This window comes from Globicephala melas, chromosome 18 (assembly GCF_963455315.2).
Source record: "Globicephala melas chromosome 18, mGloMel1.2, whole genome shotgun sequence".
In the NCBI taxonomy this organism is placed as follows: domain Eukaryota; kingdom Metazoa; phylum Chordata; class Mammalia; order Artiodactyla; family Delphinidae; genus Globicephala; species Globicephala melas.
In genome coordinates, this window is record NC_083331.1 from 46934023 (window position 1) to 46953188 (window position 19166).

General features: G+C 40.1%; 1 protein-coding gene across 1 annotated transcript; it reads left to right on the plus strand.

The window, feature by feature from the left end:
• The first annotated feature begins 349 nt into the window (after window positions 1-349).
• KLF5 (KLF transcription factor 5) lies at window positions 350-17906 on the plus strand. Its single transcript, XM_060287906.2, has 4 exons — window positions 350-845; window positions 3212-4085; window positions 5081-5140; window positions 16095-17906. Exons 1-4 carry the CDS (start codon window positions 594-596, stop codon window positions 16271-16273), a joined length of 1365 nt encoding a protein of 454 aa, XP_060143889.1. The 5' UTR covers window positions 350-593; the 3' UTR covers window positions 16274-17906.
• Window positions 17907-19166: the final 1260 nt, after the last annotated feature.

Genomic DNA, 19166 nt, shown 5'->3' on the forward strand with positions numbered 1-19166 from the left:
CCCCAGCTCCGCCAGCCCAATCTGTCACAGAAGTTGTGTACAAACTGCGCGGCCGCCCTGCGCGCGAAGCTCGTGGCCCGAGAGGGGTGCGGTCCGCCCGGCGGAGGCGGAGCTCTGGGCAAGCTTCTCCTTTCTCATAGGCTAGTCGCTCCGGCCCGGCCGGCCTCGGGGCCTCGGGATTCGCCGGAGCGCTGCCAGTCTCGCCGCTGGGCCCCGCCCCCCAAGAGTTGGGTAAAATAGAGGCGGGCGTCAAGTGTCAGTAGTCGCGGGGCAGGTACGCGCGCTAGCAGCTCGCTCGGGGACACCGGCCGTGGCGGGAGCGGGCTCCGGGGGAGCGAGGGAGCGGGGCGGGGCGGGGCGGGAGAAAGTGGTCGCCGGGAGGACATCGGCGTTCACGCGAGGCGGAGCGGAAGAGTTTGGGTTTTCGTGCGCGCCTTCAAAAACCGCGCCTGGTGTGAGTTGAAGGGTCCACCCGGAGCCTACCCTCCTCCGCCCGCCGCCCCGCGCCGAGCTCGCCGGCCTGAGTCAGCGTGGGCGACGTGGGAAGCTCGCTCAACCCGCACCCCGCGCCCGGAGCCGACCCCCGAGTTCCCATGGCTACGCGGGTGCTGACCATGAGCGCCCGCCTGGGACCTATGCCCCAGCCGCCGCCCCCGCAGGACGAGCCCGTGTTCGCTCAGCTCAAGCCCGTGCTGGGCGCAGCGAACCCGGCCCGCGACGCGGCGCTCTTCCCCGGCGACGAGCTGAAGCATTCGCATCACCACCCGCAGGCGCAGCCCGCGCCGCCACAGCCGGCGCCGCCGCCCGCCGCCGGCCCGAGACTGCCAGCCGAGGAGCTGGTCCAGGTAGGAAGAGCTGCTCCCTCCCTCCGCCTCCCTCCCGGGACTCGGGCGTGTCCCGCCGCTGCGACGCGCGGGCGACAGGGGCCGCTCCAGGCTGGGGCGCGCGTCGGGGCGCACCGCGGCCCGGGTCTGGGGGGCAGCCCCGCCCTGCCCTCCTGGCCGGGCACTCGCTTTTCGCCGGGAGAAGGTGGGGGTACCTGAAGGGGAGGGTCCAAGGGGAATCTGCCCTGGCGGCTCTGTCCGGGAAAGGGTAAGGAGGGAACTGGTGCTCACACGCACCTTAGTTGTTTTTCTTCCACTCGGGGGATGAAACCTCGTACCTCACGCCCTACTTCGCTTCGATTCCGCGTGTCCTCTTAATCCCGCCTCCTGCCGCTGCCCCGGCCTTGGACTCTCCCCCTACCCACCCCCGTCCCACGCCGTCCCGGGTTCAGTGGAAACGCAAATCAGGGTGCTGTAGGGAGGCCCCTCGGGGTGCTAGTTTCATATCCCTTGGTGCAACCTGCTTTAGACGCTATCGTAGGGCTGCCTTTGGGAAACGGGAGTTGGGAAAGCTAAGGTGGTGTTGGAGCGCTTATTTTTCCTTAAAAAGAAAGAAAGAAAGACCGGGGGTTGTTGGTTTCTTCATGTGCGTGTAAATTTCCTCTTGGAGCCTCGATGAAAGCTGGCAGTTGGCTTTTACACTTGCCCGGCAGCCGAATTAGAGCAACCGCCTGTTTCTTTCGCCCACGCAGGGAGTCATATAGCCCAGAAAAAACTTCCCGGGACTTTTAGCCTGTCCCAAGGAAAAAAAAAAAAAAATTGGAAACATACCCACATGCAAACAGCTGGAAGAGCTAAAATCAGAAACCACTAACCACCATGGGAGTGAAGTGCACGAAAGGGTTTAGTTCGGTTTATTTCAAGACGCCTCATTTAATAGCCCCTTGGTACACTGTGTATTTGCTACCCAGCTTCTGCTCCGGGAGGTCTGCGAGTGTCGCAGTGCTGTGAAAGGGCAGTGGCATTTGTCAGAGAAGTGACTCACAAGATCAGAGCGTTAATTTTTATTTTTAAATCGTGTCTATGCGGGAGACACGGTCTGTATCCACACCGAATGATTCGGGGTCTGATTTGAAACACTTGAAATTAAGTAGTAGCAGAAAATGACTGTATTCACTGGTTAGGATACCGTGGTTGATCGTTCTATGAGCATCTAGTTTGGGGTGTTTTGTGTGTGTTTGTGGGGTTTTTTTCTGTTGAAATTTCCTTTCAGTGTAAAAAATTGTAGAAGTTTATGTTATACCAGGAAAAAACGATAGCTGGAAAAGACGGAGGAGACCAGTTACAAGCTGGGTTGTGTCCTAAAAAAAAAAAAAAAATCACCATTTTAAAATGATTTGGTTATTTGTCAGTTTGCTGCTTAGAAGACACAAGAGGATAAGGTTGAGCTTTTTACAGAGTGAGGGGGAATGTAGCATTGGCCCACTGAGGAGCACACGATAAATCTTTGGCTGATGACTGTGCTGGCGACAGGCAGCCTATCCCCACCCACGGGCCCCTTAGCACCACTCTACCAAGGGAATGGTTTTCCCCTAGGTAATTAAAGATCTGTTTTAGATAGGGATATGAATAGGAACATTTCATTATCATATTAACCAATTACAGAATCTGCTGATTAAAATCAACGTTTAGATCAAATGGTGAAGGGTGAAGTTGGTTTGTTCTTTTCAGTGGATACTATGTTTTGCTCAAGACATTGTATTTAAGTTTCCACTGAACTATAAAATGGAAAAGGCACTGAAATAGCCAAGGAATATGTTTTATATTAAATATTTTAGCAATATCTACCCAAGCAAAAAAAAAAAAAAAAGGAGAGAGAGAAATGTTTCAATATTATGGTTAAGGTTTGCTGGGTTTTTTTTTTCTTTCTGTTTTAAACACTGAATTTACCTGTATGACATAAACAGAATCAAGGTAATTTGGCCATATTACAATAATGTATTTCAGCTGCAAACTTAAATGTAATGGGGCAGGGAACCCTGCTTGTACGTGAGTGATGATAAAGTATATTTTATTATTGCATCAGAAAGGAATATTTTTTCTGTTTGCTTCCTTTTTCTTCTTGGTTTGTCTCTTTCACTTTTTATCTGGGGTTGATTGGGGGCTATTTTACCAAATACTTGTTAAACACAGTTTCGTAAGTTTTTGGTGAACCATTTTGTTACACAATTGACAAATAAACCAGATATGTTTATAAGCAACACTTAGGAGTTTGCCTTAGTGCTTTTCATAAGGATTGTTGGGGGGAATTTTTAGTAAGCACAGTTTGTCCTTCCTGAGATGATGAATTGGGTGGATTATACATGTTTGTATCTCTTCTTTTTTAGACAAGATGTGAAATGGAGAAGTATCTGACACCTCAACTTCCTCCAGTTTCTATAATTCCAGAGCATAAAAAGTATAGACGAGACAGTGCCTCAGTCGTAGACCAGTTCTTCACTGACAGTGAAGGGTTACCTTACAGTATCAACATGAACGTCTTCCTCCCCGACATCACTCACCTGAGAACTGGCCTCTACAAATCCCAGAGACCGTGCGTAACACACATCAAGACAGAACCTGTTACCATTTTCAGCCACCAGAGTGAAACGACAGCCCCTCCTCCGGCCCCGACCCAGGCCCTCCCTGAGTTCACCAGTATATTCAGCTCCCACCAGACCGCAGCTCCAGAGGTGAACAATATTTTCATCAAACAAGAACTTCCTACACCAGACCTTCATCTTTCTGTCCCTCCCCAGCAGGGCCACCTGTACCAGCTCCTGAATACACCGGATCTAGATATGCCCAGTTCTACAAACCAGACAGCAGTGATGGACAGTCTTAATGTTTCAGTGTCGGCCGCCATGGCGGGTCTTAACACTCACACCTCTGCCGTCCCGCAGACTGCCATGAAGCAATTCCAGAGCATGCCCCCTTGCACATACCCCATGCCAAGTCAGTTTCTTTCCCAGCAGGCCACTTACTTCCCCCCGTCACCACCAAGCTCAGAGCCTGGAAGTCCAGATAGACAAGCAGAGATGCTCCAGAATTTAACCCCACCTCCATCCTATGCTGCTACAATTGCTTCTAAACTGGCAATTCATAATCCAAATTTACCTGCCACCCTGCCAGTTACTTCGCAAAACATCCAGCCTGTCAGATACAATAGAAGGAGTAACCCCGATTTGGAGAAACGACGCATCCACTACTGCGATTATCCGGGTATGTGATCCTACCTGGTTAAAGCATCGATATGTGTATTTAGTGTGTGTTTGTGTGTGCCTTTTTACACGGGAGAGTAGTGCTTGACAATAAAAAAAAAAAATTCACCTACTCTGTTCTTGTCGCATCCCAGTCTCTGTGCCTTACCCAAGTTTGTAACCATTTAGTTACCTAGTGTTTATGTGATGTGTTAAAAAGTCTGGAATATTTGGAAAAAAAGATTACTTTGGACTTTTTTCTCTTTAATATTATATACCTTAGAGTCTTGCTACATTTTCTTTGTTTACTGTAGCAATCTAAATTGGAGTTGTTAATTCTACATTAAGTTCTCTGAAAAGGGATTACTTAAGTAAGGTAGGGGAAAATAAGGGGTGGGAATGAAGAGTAGGTTGCTACAAGACAGAACTATCTACAGAATAGATTTCAAGGTTGGTTCTGATAGCATGTGAACATACGCTCATTCTTGAATGAGATACGTGGCCCAAAATATAAACTGATGACGGTTATGAATATATCTATAAGTTGCTGGCATAAGCTAATTTATGATTAATACAGGGTTTAATTTATTATACATGATATGGCATGTCATACTAAATGAAAAAACAAGAAATGTGGGAGTACAGAAAATTGCAGTCATCTTGGATAATGGTTTAACATTGTCAGCTCTAGAGCCATTAAAATTTTTTAAATCACTGAAGTATGTGTTACTAGTTAGTATAAAGCACCTACTGGTATAAGCACACATTTCCCGTTTGTAGCTTGGCTTGATTGCCTGCTCTCTTTATGCTAAAGTGATACATAAAGCAAATCACATTATACCTTTAATCAGGTAGTAGGGGAGTATGCTTTAAGACATCTCTTAAAATTGAAGTTTCAAATACCTCCTTGTGTGAGAGATTTCTTCTTTAAAGCCAGATTTTAAACACCGAGTCATCAAATGTAAAGATTGCAAAAGGATCTCCAGAATGACACGCTGTTCTTCTCCTTTATTTTAGGCTGCACAAAAGTTTATACAAAATCTTCTCATTTAAAAGCTCATCTGAGGACTCATACTGGTATGTTAATTTTCTTGTTAATTCTGTGAGTTTTGTAAACAGTGTTAAGTGGTATTCATCCTTTAAAAGCCAACACGTGGTTTGATCTCTTCTTTCTTCTTTCAACTTTTACTTTTTTAATGGCCTACCTTTTCAGCACTGGCCTGGCTCAAAATTCAGTTCAGTGAAAAAGTTTGGTTCCAGGAAGGCTGACGTTCCCTCACTAAGGCCTTGCCCTGTCACCTCACGTAGAATTAATTGCTCGCAAACATAAACAACGAAGTTTACTAATGGATTTTAAAACTTTAATGGCACTGCTATTCCTATCTTGAAGGAAAAAATGTAACTCATTTTCTCCCTCCGCAGCAAATCAGTTGGCTTCTATAAAACTATATCAAACACTAAAACCTTTTCTATTTAGCATGTAAAGCATAACTGCTGAATACATTATCTTTAGTTTCACCTTAACCTAAAATATCTGCGTTTAGCATGTTTTCCATGCTTGGTGAAAGGTAGGGTCGAAATTGCAGAGTATTAAAATCAGGCAAAACTGGGGTCATGGTTTAAAAGTTACTCTACATCCTACCCCAGCCCGTATTTTATACATCGGAGAGACTTTATCTTTATTCTAGCTTATATCTCATCCGTGTTTAACATGTTTAGCCCCTATAATTTTGTGAATACATATCTTGTCAGATCTATACAATCATTTAAAAATGCTTTTTCATTTTAAAACTTTACATCAGAACTCATTTGAGGACGAAACGAGGTGGCAAGCTGTAAAAGCCTCCAAGTACCCAAAGTATTTGCAAATATATAGGTGGTTACTGTTCGTGATTTTCTTAAAAGGATAGCTCTAAAGGGAGGAACCTATACAAAGTGATGTTTTGTTTTTTTTCTCTCAGTAAATGCAGCTTTAACCTAAAGTTCAGAGAATAAGTTTGCTAATAAAAGCAATGACCTAGCAAAATGTTTTATTCCATCATTGCTATGGAAACCAAAGTATTCAACAGTTCCTTTGAATGGGTTGTTGGATTAGTCTGAGGACTTGAATCTCCCCAGGCTGGATGTTACTATGGAAATTGAGTTTTGATAAATGAAACAGTTATCTCTTAACTGCTGCATTAAAAAGTAAAAGCCTTTGAACAAAGGTCAGTGCTGAGATCGAGCTCTAAGAGGAATATGGCTGCAGACATTTTGTATGCACGTTAGGAAGTATTACTTGATATCGCAATGATAAACACTACTTCTTCAAACCTGAATAGTGTTGGTGACAACGTGGTAGGTTCCAGGGCTTTCTGAGCAATTGCTTTTAAAGAAAAGACATCTCATGTATTTATCAGTGAAACCAATGGGTTAATCCGGCCCAAAGTTTTTAGATAGAGACAGATTGATTATGTAAAAGGAAAGATCCTACCTCAGCAGCCCAAAGTAGAAGTTATATTTATAGTTAAACAAACAGCCATTAAGCATATAAACTCAACCTGAAGTTTTCAGAATACATATGACAAGGCCATGAAAACATTCCCTATAGAAATACTAAACTAACCTTTATGTGTTATATATTAAGGAAACATTGAAAATGGGTTTTTACTTGAATTTTGATTAAGGAGAAGAGGAAATAACTTCAAAACTTCTGAACGATTGTTTTATTTTCCTTTGAAAGTCCTTGAAACAGGAGATAGAAAGGAGAGAACACATTTCTCCTGAGGTTAAAGTCTCCTAATAAAAGAGGAGGGCGATACTATATAACGATGTAATCAACTGCTTATTGCAGGGATGTAGTCAGAGCATATCTAAGTGGCCTTGCAACCCCTGTCAGGGTTTAGTGCTCTGAATGCTTATACCTAGGAGTCTGGAACTTGACCTGCTGGCAGAGAAATTTAATAGTGGGTTGTCTTAACAATGCTCGTACTTAAAAAAAAAAACAAAAAACAACTAAAAAGAAGATGTAGGCCTAGTTTGGGTCCCATGCATCGACTTTTTCACCAGATCATAAATGTGTGGCCATCGACATCTGATGAGTGAGACCCTGTAATCCAGTTTAATAAAGTTTTGTTTGATAGCCTTTCAGATGCCTTGGGGAGGGTTTGTAGCAGACTTGTTCATCTGGCTAAACCCGTTCTTGGGTAATCATAGAGCATTGAGGTTGTTTTCTCCTCATTTCTAGTTTCTAGACAATGCCTTTGAAAATTACCTGTGCTCTCTCATTGCATCCTCCCCTCCCTGCCTGTTGTTTTTTAATGAATGTATCTGAAGCCAGCAAAGTCTTTTTTTTTCTTCTTCTTCCTTTAAAGGCCCAGGTATTTCTAAGTAACTGCTCTCATGTATTAGATTTTTGTTTTCTTTCTCTCTCCCGCCCACCCCCTTCCCACCTCCCCTGACAATTTGTTAGGGGACTTTAAAAACAATTTATATGGGAAGGTCGATCTTGTTTTTGATATCAAAAATAAAAAATGACTTTTGAAATGATTGCCATTTGGCAGGCAGAATGTGAAGGACCCTAGGATTTCTTTGGAATATAATTGTGATTGCTTTAAAATGTCAAGTTACCTTATGTTTTAAAAACGATTTAAGCAATTAAAACAGCCTATGCCTGAGTTCTATTTAATTGCATATTCTGGATTTTTAGATTGCAAATGCTTCTTGACTTAAAAATTGAACCTAAGGAAATAGTCCTTCCAAAAGAAGACCTTTTTAAAAATATTTGGGATGAAAGAGTAGAAAATAATCAGTTTCTTGAACCAGAAGTCTCATAGCATTCAAGTTTTTCTAAGTTTATACACTTCGATTTCTTTATTCAGAAAGAATATGCAAATAATAAAAAGTTCTATATTTGGGTAGACAGAATACCTGAAACGGATGTTTCCTCTTTTCTAGGGAAAAAACTATTTCACTTAAAAACATGCTACATCTTTATATACATGTGGTACCATACTTGTAAGCCTATACGGGTACCCTTAAACGTGTGTAGGGGTGTTTGTGTGTTATTTGTAGTGTGTGTATATACATGTCATGCCTCTGGTTAGAAATAATTATGGCTGCTTCTAGGCAACAGTGTCAAGAAGTGTATATTTCCAAATAAAATTATTTGCACTCTTAACACCATTTAAATTCAAACATTCTACTGAAATTTGTGTAAGCCTCATGATGTGTACAAGGGGCTTTACCCATTGCCATCATTTGAAAGCTGCTCCCAAGCACCTTTTTAAAAAAGAGATTCACATACCATTCTGCCCTTACAAATCAAGGTGACTGTTAAACTGATTCATAAATCAAAAAGAATATTCTGCTGCAACCAGCAGTATAGTTGTTTCTGCTCATACATCTTACTGTCTTTAATTTCGTAGTGAAGATTTTAAAAACTTCTGAGCACAGGCTTGGGGCCAAAATATAGGAAAAAGTTAAGACTATATATAACAAAGAAAAATTTGCAAGAAATTGAAAACATTTCTCATCATCTGATACTGGTTTCATGAGTGTGGAAATTTCTTTGAAAATTGTGTTTACACATTAGTAAAAAGTACTTACTTTCCAAAGAAAGAGTTCTGAAGAAGTAAATAGTGAACTCTGAATACAGATGTTTGAAATCTGAGTAGTTTTAGTCACATGTATGGCTGTGCACTTAACCCTAGAGTATATACTAAAGCAGTTGGGAAAAGCGGGTATGGTAACATTTTAAGGTCCTTTGTCAGCTGTCTGGAGCCGGGCAGAAAACGAGCATCTGTGCAGAATCTGAGCAGCACACGCACTGGGCTCCAGTATCCCTTAGACCCAGACTCTGCACGGGCTGCCACGTGGGGACTAAATGACCCCAGAACGCCCTGCCATGGGTTGACAAGAAAAGGACCATTGGAAACACCCCACAGAAGAAAATGGAAACATAAATAACATAATAACACAAAATGGACTGTGGGTGAAGCACTGTCCTGTTAGAATCTCACAGTGAGCCGTATTTGGGATTCCTTGTTTAAGAAAGAATTTCACAGTAAGCCTTGCAAAGATTTTGAGCCCAAGCCTACTTGTAAAGAGACTAAATTCCTACGTTCTGCCTTACTTGCTCTGTAGAACACTTTCTTTTCTAATGACATTTATATTAAGATGTTACCATGTATACTTTAAAATACAGAATCTCTGCTAGAGAGTTATTGCTAAGCATTGATTTTAGTTTCAGTTTGGGTACTAAAGAATCCTTAGGTATAAATTCCTGTCTAGTTCCTTGCTCTACACTTATTATCCATTAAATATATTAGGTATGGATTTTTATTTTAAAATACTGACCGTGTTGATAATAAAGGTATTTTGATTTGTAACACTTCCCCACAAATAGAAAACATTCATAATGTTCTGAGCATGAGTTACTCCTTTTGTGGAACTGTGGGAAGTGGTAAAACACTTAAAAAATATAGGAAGGACTTCATTTCCTTAAAAGATGATTTAGAGCTAAAATCAGCGTATGATTGTATATATGGCCTTAGTGGAGATCATGCAGTTTGGATCTAGAGATCAATATTGGTTAAATGTGTAACCTGTGTTATCTGTAGAGGCGAAGAAGTTTTGCAGCATGAAATTATTTAGTGCTCAGTGATTTTTTTGAGTCTATATTTGAAAACTGTGCAGGAAAAAGTATCACATTTAGCCTGTGTTATATGTTACTAGTTAAACATTCTTAAATTATTTTTGTTTGCAGCTTTGAAATTTATTTTCTATATTGACAATTTCAAGTTAATGTAAACAAAAAAAATAGTGGCTTAAAGAGATTCTCTGGTTCAGACCCCTGGAAAGGTATTTAGGAGCGTGAAAGCTTAGAAACAATTTCTTTTTAATGACTCACTGGGAAGATTAAACTTTGCTTTTGGGACTTGTTCTTTCACCCGAAAAACATTTACATAGGAAATTGATTAAACGTTATTTTGAGATGATAAAGCTTATGGAAGGTTAAGAAGTATAATTTGATTAAGTAAACGTTTTTGACTGATCTTGTGGAGGATCCAAAGAGAATCTCTTCTTCTGTTTTTATAAATTAGTGGGAGAAGGTGGTTCATAGATGGATTAAATAGAATTGCTGAAGTTGAGACAGAAACAGTTAGCTGTGAAGGTAGTGAGAATGTAGTTTTTTTTTTAAAGTAATGGTTTAATCACCAAAGGTTTTTACTTTGGCAGATATTTTTAGCTCTATAGAAAGTAATAGTTGTTGACTTGATGAGCTACGTCTTTTCAGGTGAAAGATTAGAAACAAAGTAATGTCCTACTTCAGTAAGTGTCTCTGTAGCAGCATTCCTATTCTGTCAGCCTGTATTATTTATATTCAAGGATCTTTAACAACTCTGATTAAGGGTGAGTTACTCTTTTAGAAGTACACCATAGGTAGCTTTCATAAAAAACATCGGGGCCAAAGAACATACTTTTGACTACTTTATAAATATAAACCTTTAAGAGTTGGGAAGAATCTGCAGGTCAAGGTAACCACGTTAAGTGCAAATTAAAGGAAAGGATATCTAGTACTCATTCAGTGCTAGAAAAATGAAAACAGAATTTTTCTGGTTTGGTTAAAAAGGAGAAGGTAAAATATTTCACCAAGACTTTGCTTTTTTTAAAAAAAAATTTGGTTTGGGCTCTTATTACAAGAAGGTGAATCTGAATGTTGTCTTTTTGTCAGGAGACTCAGGAATTGGTATTTCATTAACACTATCAATGATAGAGGATGTTTTTGTCCAGAACCCCTAGGAGAAGTAGCAGAGAGGAGCTTAGGTGCCTAGAGATTGGTCCTGCTGGGGTAGAGATATCCTGTCACCCAGGATATCACACCCACCCCTGTCCCCTTCAGGTGTAGCAGTTCCCTGGCTGCCTTTGGCCAGCACTAGGGGCTCCACAACTGCTTGGTTTTCACCAAATCCAGTCCAGTTCTGGAAAAGAAAGCTCATTTACATAGTTTATTTATCCTTGGACAACTTCAGGATGGATAATCAACTGATTCTGAACATGTCCTTCGGAAGAGGCTAAAAAGTACGGTTCTCGCCTAAATGTACCTTTAATCAGATTACACTCAGTGGTCCTCAGCAAAACAGAACCAGGCAAAGCCCTGCTGCCGGTGGGTTCGTAGAAAAAAAAGACACAATATGGTGGCCTCACACTAGATGCTTCCCTGTCTCTTATACCTTCCCTCCTTTTCGTGAATGAAAATTCCCAAGTTGGTCAGCCTTGGGCCAAACGTGATTAACCAAAGGTGCATGAGGAGAAGTGAGGCAATAGAAGACAGTCTCTGCCTTTGAGGAACTTTCATGGCTAGTTAAGGAGGCAAAATACAGCTATTTGAAGCCTTCATTCAGCAATATCTGTGCCAGTGTAAATCAGTCATTTAAATCACATTTAAGTGATGATGGGGATATAGAGAAGTGGAATGATTTCTCTTGGACTGTTCAGAGGTTTTCTAGAAGGAATCAGGTGAGTCCGATTTTAAAGATACACAGGGAGAAAGAAGGGAATTTCTTAATATATCCTTTTAATTAGCCTCCTTAAAGTGAGTACGTTATTGACAGGGATACTATATCTAGTAAACATTAGGTGCATTTTGCAAATACTGGCAATACAGATCTTTGAAATGAACTGCCTACCCTTCTGTTGCCAGGTGTAGGAGATGTTCTGCAATGACCTTTAATAAAAAGGTTTTTAATGGAAAATTACTGACATAGATATATAGAAATATGAATTAATGAGCCCAAATCATCTTGCTTTATCTGTTTTTTAAGATACCTAACATTTCCCTATGAGTTTATTTAATCTTGGATTAAAGCTTCTTTTTTTTTATCCTTTTATTAGAATGTATACTGTTTCAGCTCTAAATTCCTTAAGTCGCTAATGATGGGAAAGATCTAATTATTCTTGAATTGCATGAAAATATTTTCCTCCTGAAATAAGAGCCCATTTTGAGCATCAAGGACTCAAATTCTAAGAATTAAGCTTAAGTATTGACTATTGAAATAATTTTATTCCACTTTAACAGTCAGAATAGAATATGGATGTTAAGCTCTTTGAGGCCAGAGACCAAGTCTTATTCGTTGTGTTTTGCAAGTCGCTTGGTACAGGTTACACTCATCAGTACAGGTTATACTCTCCTTTACTAAACATTGACTTGAATTTTGATGATTTTGGGCCTCTGTCAAACGTAATTGATTGGATTTATTTTTTAGCCATCAGGAAGGAAACCAGGTACACAAATTTGCTGTAACAAAAACGTTACCTAAAATAACTATTGTAAGATAAATATTGCCATCTGTGATATTTTTCTTTTGTTAGAAGAATCTGTGTAGAACATTCTAGGGAAAGGCCTTGGTGTGAGTCTATTGAGTATGTTCAGCAGAGCAGAGAAACTTTTCCCATTCTATTGTGGTAGATTCAAAAGTCATTTCTTAATCTATTCAGCAGAAGAAAAAACATCGCTAAAGACTTTTCAAATACTTTACAGACATGTTCTGCTAACCCACTGAAGTTCCTTTAGCCTGGGGTAAAAGAGAGCCGTCATTAGGTGATATTTGGGGATTGTCAGTCCCAGCATAGAACAGCTCTCAGGACTCCACAGGTCCTGAAAAGCAGGTCTCCGCCCAGCCAGGGATGGCTCAGTCGGAGTGTGTCCTGTGCTTCAGACCGTCTGTGATTTCAGGCCTGCTCTCAGTCCATTAAGCTAGTCATTAACTGAGCTTCACAAGTGGCTTCAGAATCTTTAAATAGAGGTGAACAATATCTTTGTGTTGCTTAAGTCATTCATATAGAGCGTGTATTAGTGTTTGCTAATGGAGGATGTAGGCAGGACATTGAGGAAAAGTGGCAGGCCAGGCTTCTGAACGTGGAGCTCATCATTTTGCTTCTGACTCCTGGAGGTGTTGTGAGGATAAATGAGATACAAGTACCTGAGTTGGGAGTATGTGCCAGTGTCTGCTTCTGCCTACTCCCTTCTTCTACTGGTAATGTTTTTGCTTAACATTAATTGACTTAATCAGTATGGACCCATATGTATGTGTAACTTAACAATTTTTTAAAAGATCAGGGATTTCTAGTAAAATAGTCCTAGTAATTTTAAAAGAGAATGAGAAAGTACATACTTTATTTGAGATAATTGAAGCTTGTTTTACATGCTGTACAAATTTGTCACTTTTTTTTTCTTTTTGCCTTTGGAAAGTTTCACATTAACAGCATGAGAACTTAAAAATACAGTTGATGTTGAAAGAGCTTAACTAAATATTTTAAATTGGTGGTATTGGAAAGAGATTCTGTAAAAATCCAATTAAACTTTTGAAAGCTCTATCTTGTTGAAATAACTTAAAGGAAGTTAGTTTGGTTTCCCAGAAGTACTATGCATAGTGTTTCTGGCTGAGGAAGAAAGGCCTGAATCTGCTATTTGGCCAAAAATTGGGTACCAGTTTCCTCTACAATGTTTTACTTGAGCCGTGTTGACACTTGAACAAATCCCGTAGAAACTGCCTCAAGTGGGGAATAGTTGTCGTCCTTGCTTTTATGGTGAAGCCCTGGCCCCATAACTAACGTCCAGACAGTGGTAGTATTCTTGGCTGAATAATCTATAGATACATATAAATTGAGAGCAAAACCCCAAATGTTTTAGGAATTTTCATGGCTACCGTTTTTCAACCAATCAGTAAAGTAAACTTTTAAAAATACTGATGCAGTTTATTGCTTCCTAGCCAGTAAAAATAGTGAACAAAAAGAGTCTAGTGTCCCTTGTTTCTTAAATAAACTTTGAAAATTCAGTTCTCTTGCCATTTAATTATTCAATTCAAAAGACTAGAATGACTTCTTTTAAATTTGGGGCACTTTAGGAATTTTTTTCCTTGCCTCAGACATCAGAAATAACTTTCTCTTCCCATTAAATGACAGTAAAGTATTTAACCAACATGTTTGTTTTTGTGATTTATTTTTCACGGGGAACAAAAACAAACACTTGTGTGCAAAAGGTTAATTTTTTCTGTTTGATTTACATCGACAAGAGTGATAGCTACATTTACAACTGGCATTAAGACGTTTCTATGTATTAAACAGATTACATGTGAATATAAGTGAAAGAAAAGTGGTTTATTTTTTGTTACTCAAAAGGTTTAAGTATATTAGCTTAAATTCTTTGAATTTACTCTGAGGGGGGAAAAAAACATTTCAGGTATTGAGGTGTGCATTTTTTTTAAATGGAGCAGTAGGAACCTAAAAGGGACTTAAAAACACAAAAAATATCTGTGTCTTGGCTCAGAGGCAGAGGAGAGGAGAGGCAAAGGGTGGCTAAGGGGTGCACACCACAGGAGTTGAAAGGAAATCTCCTGGGAAGTAACTGGTACAAGATTCAGAGGGCTGCTCTGGCCCTTCCATCTTTGTCCTTAATGGGATTTTGTTCAGGTGTCAAGAGTGGTTATCAGGACAGCAAAAATACATTAACCACGAGCTGTGGAAATCTCAGTTGACGTGAACAATGTCTTTTAAAATTTGGACTCAGTTGAGTAATCTTACAACTTCCTGAATATGATCCTGCTAAATCAGGCAGAAAGGTAGTTGGATTTCATTGTGGTACTGGGTAACCAGTGTTCAAAGCACCTCTTCCCTTGCAGAAGAAAACGTTTTAAGGAATTTAGGAGTTTGGCTACTCAAGAGTTTTAAAATGCTATCCATATAAAACTCAGCAGTAAGCCAGCAGTACTTTAATGTGCAGATTGACTTCACAAGCTCTCATCTTAAACAAACTCATGGAAAATCATAACAAAATAAAGCAAAAATATAGGAACTACAAGTGAATGCTCAGTGAGAAGTTCTTAGGTTTGGGGATTTATTTAGAGGAATACATGATCTTAATTAAATAGAACTAATCAATTCTAAAACTGGGAGTTACGACTGCCTTATAAATAGCAAGTAGTTTTTTTTTCCAAAAGTGACATTAATTTTATTTGTATATCAAAAATATGCAATGATGCAGGGTAATTGCATGAAGTCAGAAGCTGGTCTGGAGTGAAGGGTAGCAAAGGCCTTTGCCAGACCATCCGGGAGTTTCTTTGGGTGCCACTATAGGCAGAATCCTTTTGGGCTGCCAATACTGAGTAGTTTTGAAAGATTAGCAACCAGCAAACTTTAGACAACATTAAGAAAAATACAGATTGCAAGGGATAGGGCAGCGGCTCAGATATCAATTCACCATTTAAGTGAAGAGAGCTGTGAAAGAACAGGAAGATTGAATTAGAGGCTTTTCTATGTTACACATACAAGCTCCATGAGGTCAGGCATTTTTGTTTTATCCTAAGCATTCAGGACGGTGCCTGGCATATAATATGCATTTGGCACGTCGTTGATGAAGTGAATTTTGCTTTTTGGCTCAATGCATTGCAGAGGAAAATTAAATGCATTTATCAGCAAATGTTAGAATTGTTGTGGCTGTTTCATGACCCCTCACCAAAGTGAAGTTATCGGTACCAGACTTTCTGATCTGGTTGAGGAATTATTAAATGGCAAATGCATAAAGCTTTAGCACCATTCAACTTTACTCTTTTTCCAGCTTTGGTTTGCTTCAGTCTGAAAAATGGGAAGGTGTGTACGTATGTGTACTGGAGTGAATTTCAAAGAGCCAGTGCCCAGTAGTCCATGTTGGAAAGCCATGTGTTCAAGCAAACTGGCTTACGTGCTGGACGTTCCAGTGTGGCTAATTCAGAAACTTATAGGACCACTTTGTTGAAGTAAAGGATCTCAGTTGTGGTCCATTAAGTTTATAGTATTGATGGACAGAATACTTTTTCTCTCTGTAATTAAGTGCTCTTCTGCAAAACAGTGACTCTCTGTGCTAGATGACTCGAGGGGTTTTTAGTTCATCAAGGAATTCGCACACTTCCCTCCTCGGAGCATGAGTTTGAGAGAAACGCCTTAGCAGGCAGTACTGCCTGTGTCCGTGTTCCGAGTCATCCCTTCACCTCCTCCTCTTGGTCCCTTGGTGCAGGTGAGAAGCCGTACAAGTGCACCTGGGAAGGCTGCGACTGGAGGTTCGCGCGCTCGGACGAGCTGACCCGACACTACCGCAAGCACACGGGGGCCAAGCCCTTCCAGTGCGGCGTGTGCAACCGCAGCTTCTCCCGCTCGGACCACCTGGCCCTGCACATGAAGAGGCACCAGAACTGAGCTGCCGCTGCCGCCACCCGCGTATCGCCTGCCGCCGCTCCTCCGCTCGCTTGGCAAAATTCTAAACTACAAACTTAACTATATAGAGAAAGATGAAAACGAAAACAAAAGACTGGAAATGTATATTTTGTATATTTGAGAAAACAGGGAATACATTGTATTAATACCAAAGTGTTTGGTCCTTTTCAGAATCTGGAATGCTTGCTGTAACCTGGCTTCACCCAGGCAGATGCCAATCATCTCAGACAGGCAGCCTCACCTCAGTGCGGATTGGGCGTGCAGGGTGTGTTTGCAGTGTTCTTCCCAAAGCACCACCGTTTAATGTGACAGTGTTTAGTAAACAAGTCAGTTGGCAGGCACAGGAAGTCGGCTGGATTGTGTGTCAAGATTTTACTTGACATCAGAGGAGTTTTTTTCAATACTAGGTAATTCTCTAGAGGTGCGCAGCATACCTGGCAATTCCAAATAGCCATTGAACAAACTTTTTTTTTTTTAAATATGAGTTGCCTATATTTGCTCTTCGAAATTTTGTAAATATGCAAATCAGCTTTATAGGTTTATTACATGTTTTCTAAGATTCTTTTGGGGAAAAATCATAAATAATTCTTTTGAAAATAACCATGAATACATTGACAGTTAGAACCTGTGGTAAGATACCTTTTAAAACCTTACCAAATTCATTTCTCTAGGGGGAAGAGATAATAATCATTCAAATGAACTTCAAAAGCAGATTTCATGCACTGATTAAAATCAGATTGTTTATTTTAAATATGAGCGACATTTTGTATGAATTGTGAACTCGAGCTAAAAGACAGTTAACAATATTCAAAAATTAAACCTCTTACAACAAGCTGAACAGTATCATTTTTTAAAAAGACGGACTTACGTAGTTTTCACATGGCAATGTTGAGTTTATGATGTAGTTTTTCGTATATGGAAACATGGAATTTATGATGCAGGTTTCATATATCGAGATGTTTGCTCGTGCAGTACAGTTGGTTAAATGCCAGTTTATGTCGACTTTGCATGTAATATACAGTGAGACACAGTAATTTTACCTAAATTACAGTGCAGTTTAGTTAATCTATTGTTAATACTGACTCAGTGTCTGCCTTTAATTATAAATGACATGTTGAAAACTTAAGGAAGTAAGTGCTACACATATGCAATATAAAATAGTAATGTGACACTGATGCTGTCAACCAAAGGGCAGAATGAATAAGCAAAATGCCAAAAGCGGTCTTAATTGAAATGAAAATTTAATTTTGTTTTTAAAATATTGTTTATCTTTATTTATTTTGTGGTAATATAGTAAATTTTTTAGAAAATTTTCATAACTTGATAAATTATAGTTTTGTTTGTTAGAAAAGTTGCTCTTAAAAACGTGTAAATAGATGACAAACGGTGTAAATATTTTGTAAGAGGCTTCAAAATGTTTATACGTGGAAACATACCTACATGGAAAGCATAAGTTGGTTGCTGTTTTGCTTCTTTTTCCCTCTTATTTTTGTATTGTGGTCATTTCCTATGCAAATAATGGAGCAAACAGCTGTATAGTTGTAGAATTTTTTGAGAGAATGAGATGTTTATATATATAAATGACAAATTTTTTTGGAAAATAAAAAGTGCCTAAAAGATTCATGTTGTGCCTTCCTTCTTCCCCTACCATAGCAAAAACAAGGAACAAATTCCTTTCTCATAGCTATATAAAAGGGTCTGTTTTATGTGGGCAGTTAATAAGAAAACAATTCCCACTTTGAACCAGTATCTACTTTTGTTTAAGACAAAAGAGAGGAATTTGTTTTTACAATATCGGAGGTATAAAGGGAGGCATACTTCATGAATGCTGATTTCTTTAGCCCCCTCTCTGGTCATTACACAGACACATATTGACTTTACCTTTTCAAGATCATTAGTTGAAGACACTGGAGCTAACTTGTATATAGCCTAGTTTTGTCAGAGGTAAACAAAACAAGAATTGGGGTTTTAACTTTTTTTTCCTTTTTAAAAGAGAAAGGGAATTTCCAGGTGGTCCAGTGGTTAGGACTCCACCCTTCCACTGCAGGGGCCCCGGTTGGGGCCTGGGTTCGATCGCTGGTTGGGAAACTAAGATCCCGCAAACCGAGCGGTATGGCCAAAAAAAAAAAAAAAAAAAACACTGAGATGATTTTAACCACTAGCAACAGTACACCTTGGTTTCTAATGCTATCTCCAATAAAAAGAGCCAAGAATTGCTCCTCGGAGAAATGGCTGATTCTGGGACTAGGGTAGGAAGCATACAAGGGTGCCTGGAGCATCTTACAGCAATGAGAAGTAAGCAATTAAAAAAAAATTCCAGGACTTCTCTGGTGGTCCAGTGGGTAAGACTCTGCGCTCCCAATGCAGGGGGCCTGGGTTTGATCCCTGGTCAGGGAACGAGATCCCCCGTGCTGCAACTAAGAGTCCACATGCTGCAACTAAGACCCGGCACAGCCTAAATAAATGTTAAAAAAAAAAAATTCCTACAGTGATGCTAGAATGTCAGAGCAACAATATAAAATAGGATTGGATTATAACCCAAAGTATAAAATACCCGTGAGTCCATGCTAATATAAATGAGTGAAAATATAGGAAAGAGGTCTGCAGAAGAATTCCAAACAGTTTTTGTAGATCCTCCACCCTCAGAGATAGAACATAAGTCCCCGCTCACTTTAAGTGCAGGTTGCACGAAGTGACTTTATTCCAAAGAGTACAATATGGCCAGGAGGGGAGGTAGGATCATTTTACACTTAGAGAAGCCTGCCAGACACCCTCAGCAGGTGATCAAGGTCCTCGTCAACAGCATAAGTCATGTTCATAGTGTATACTCTTGGTTTGATGTTATGAAAATGGAACTTTGCCTTGTGGTCTTCCT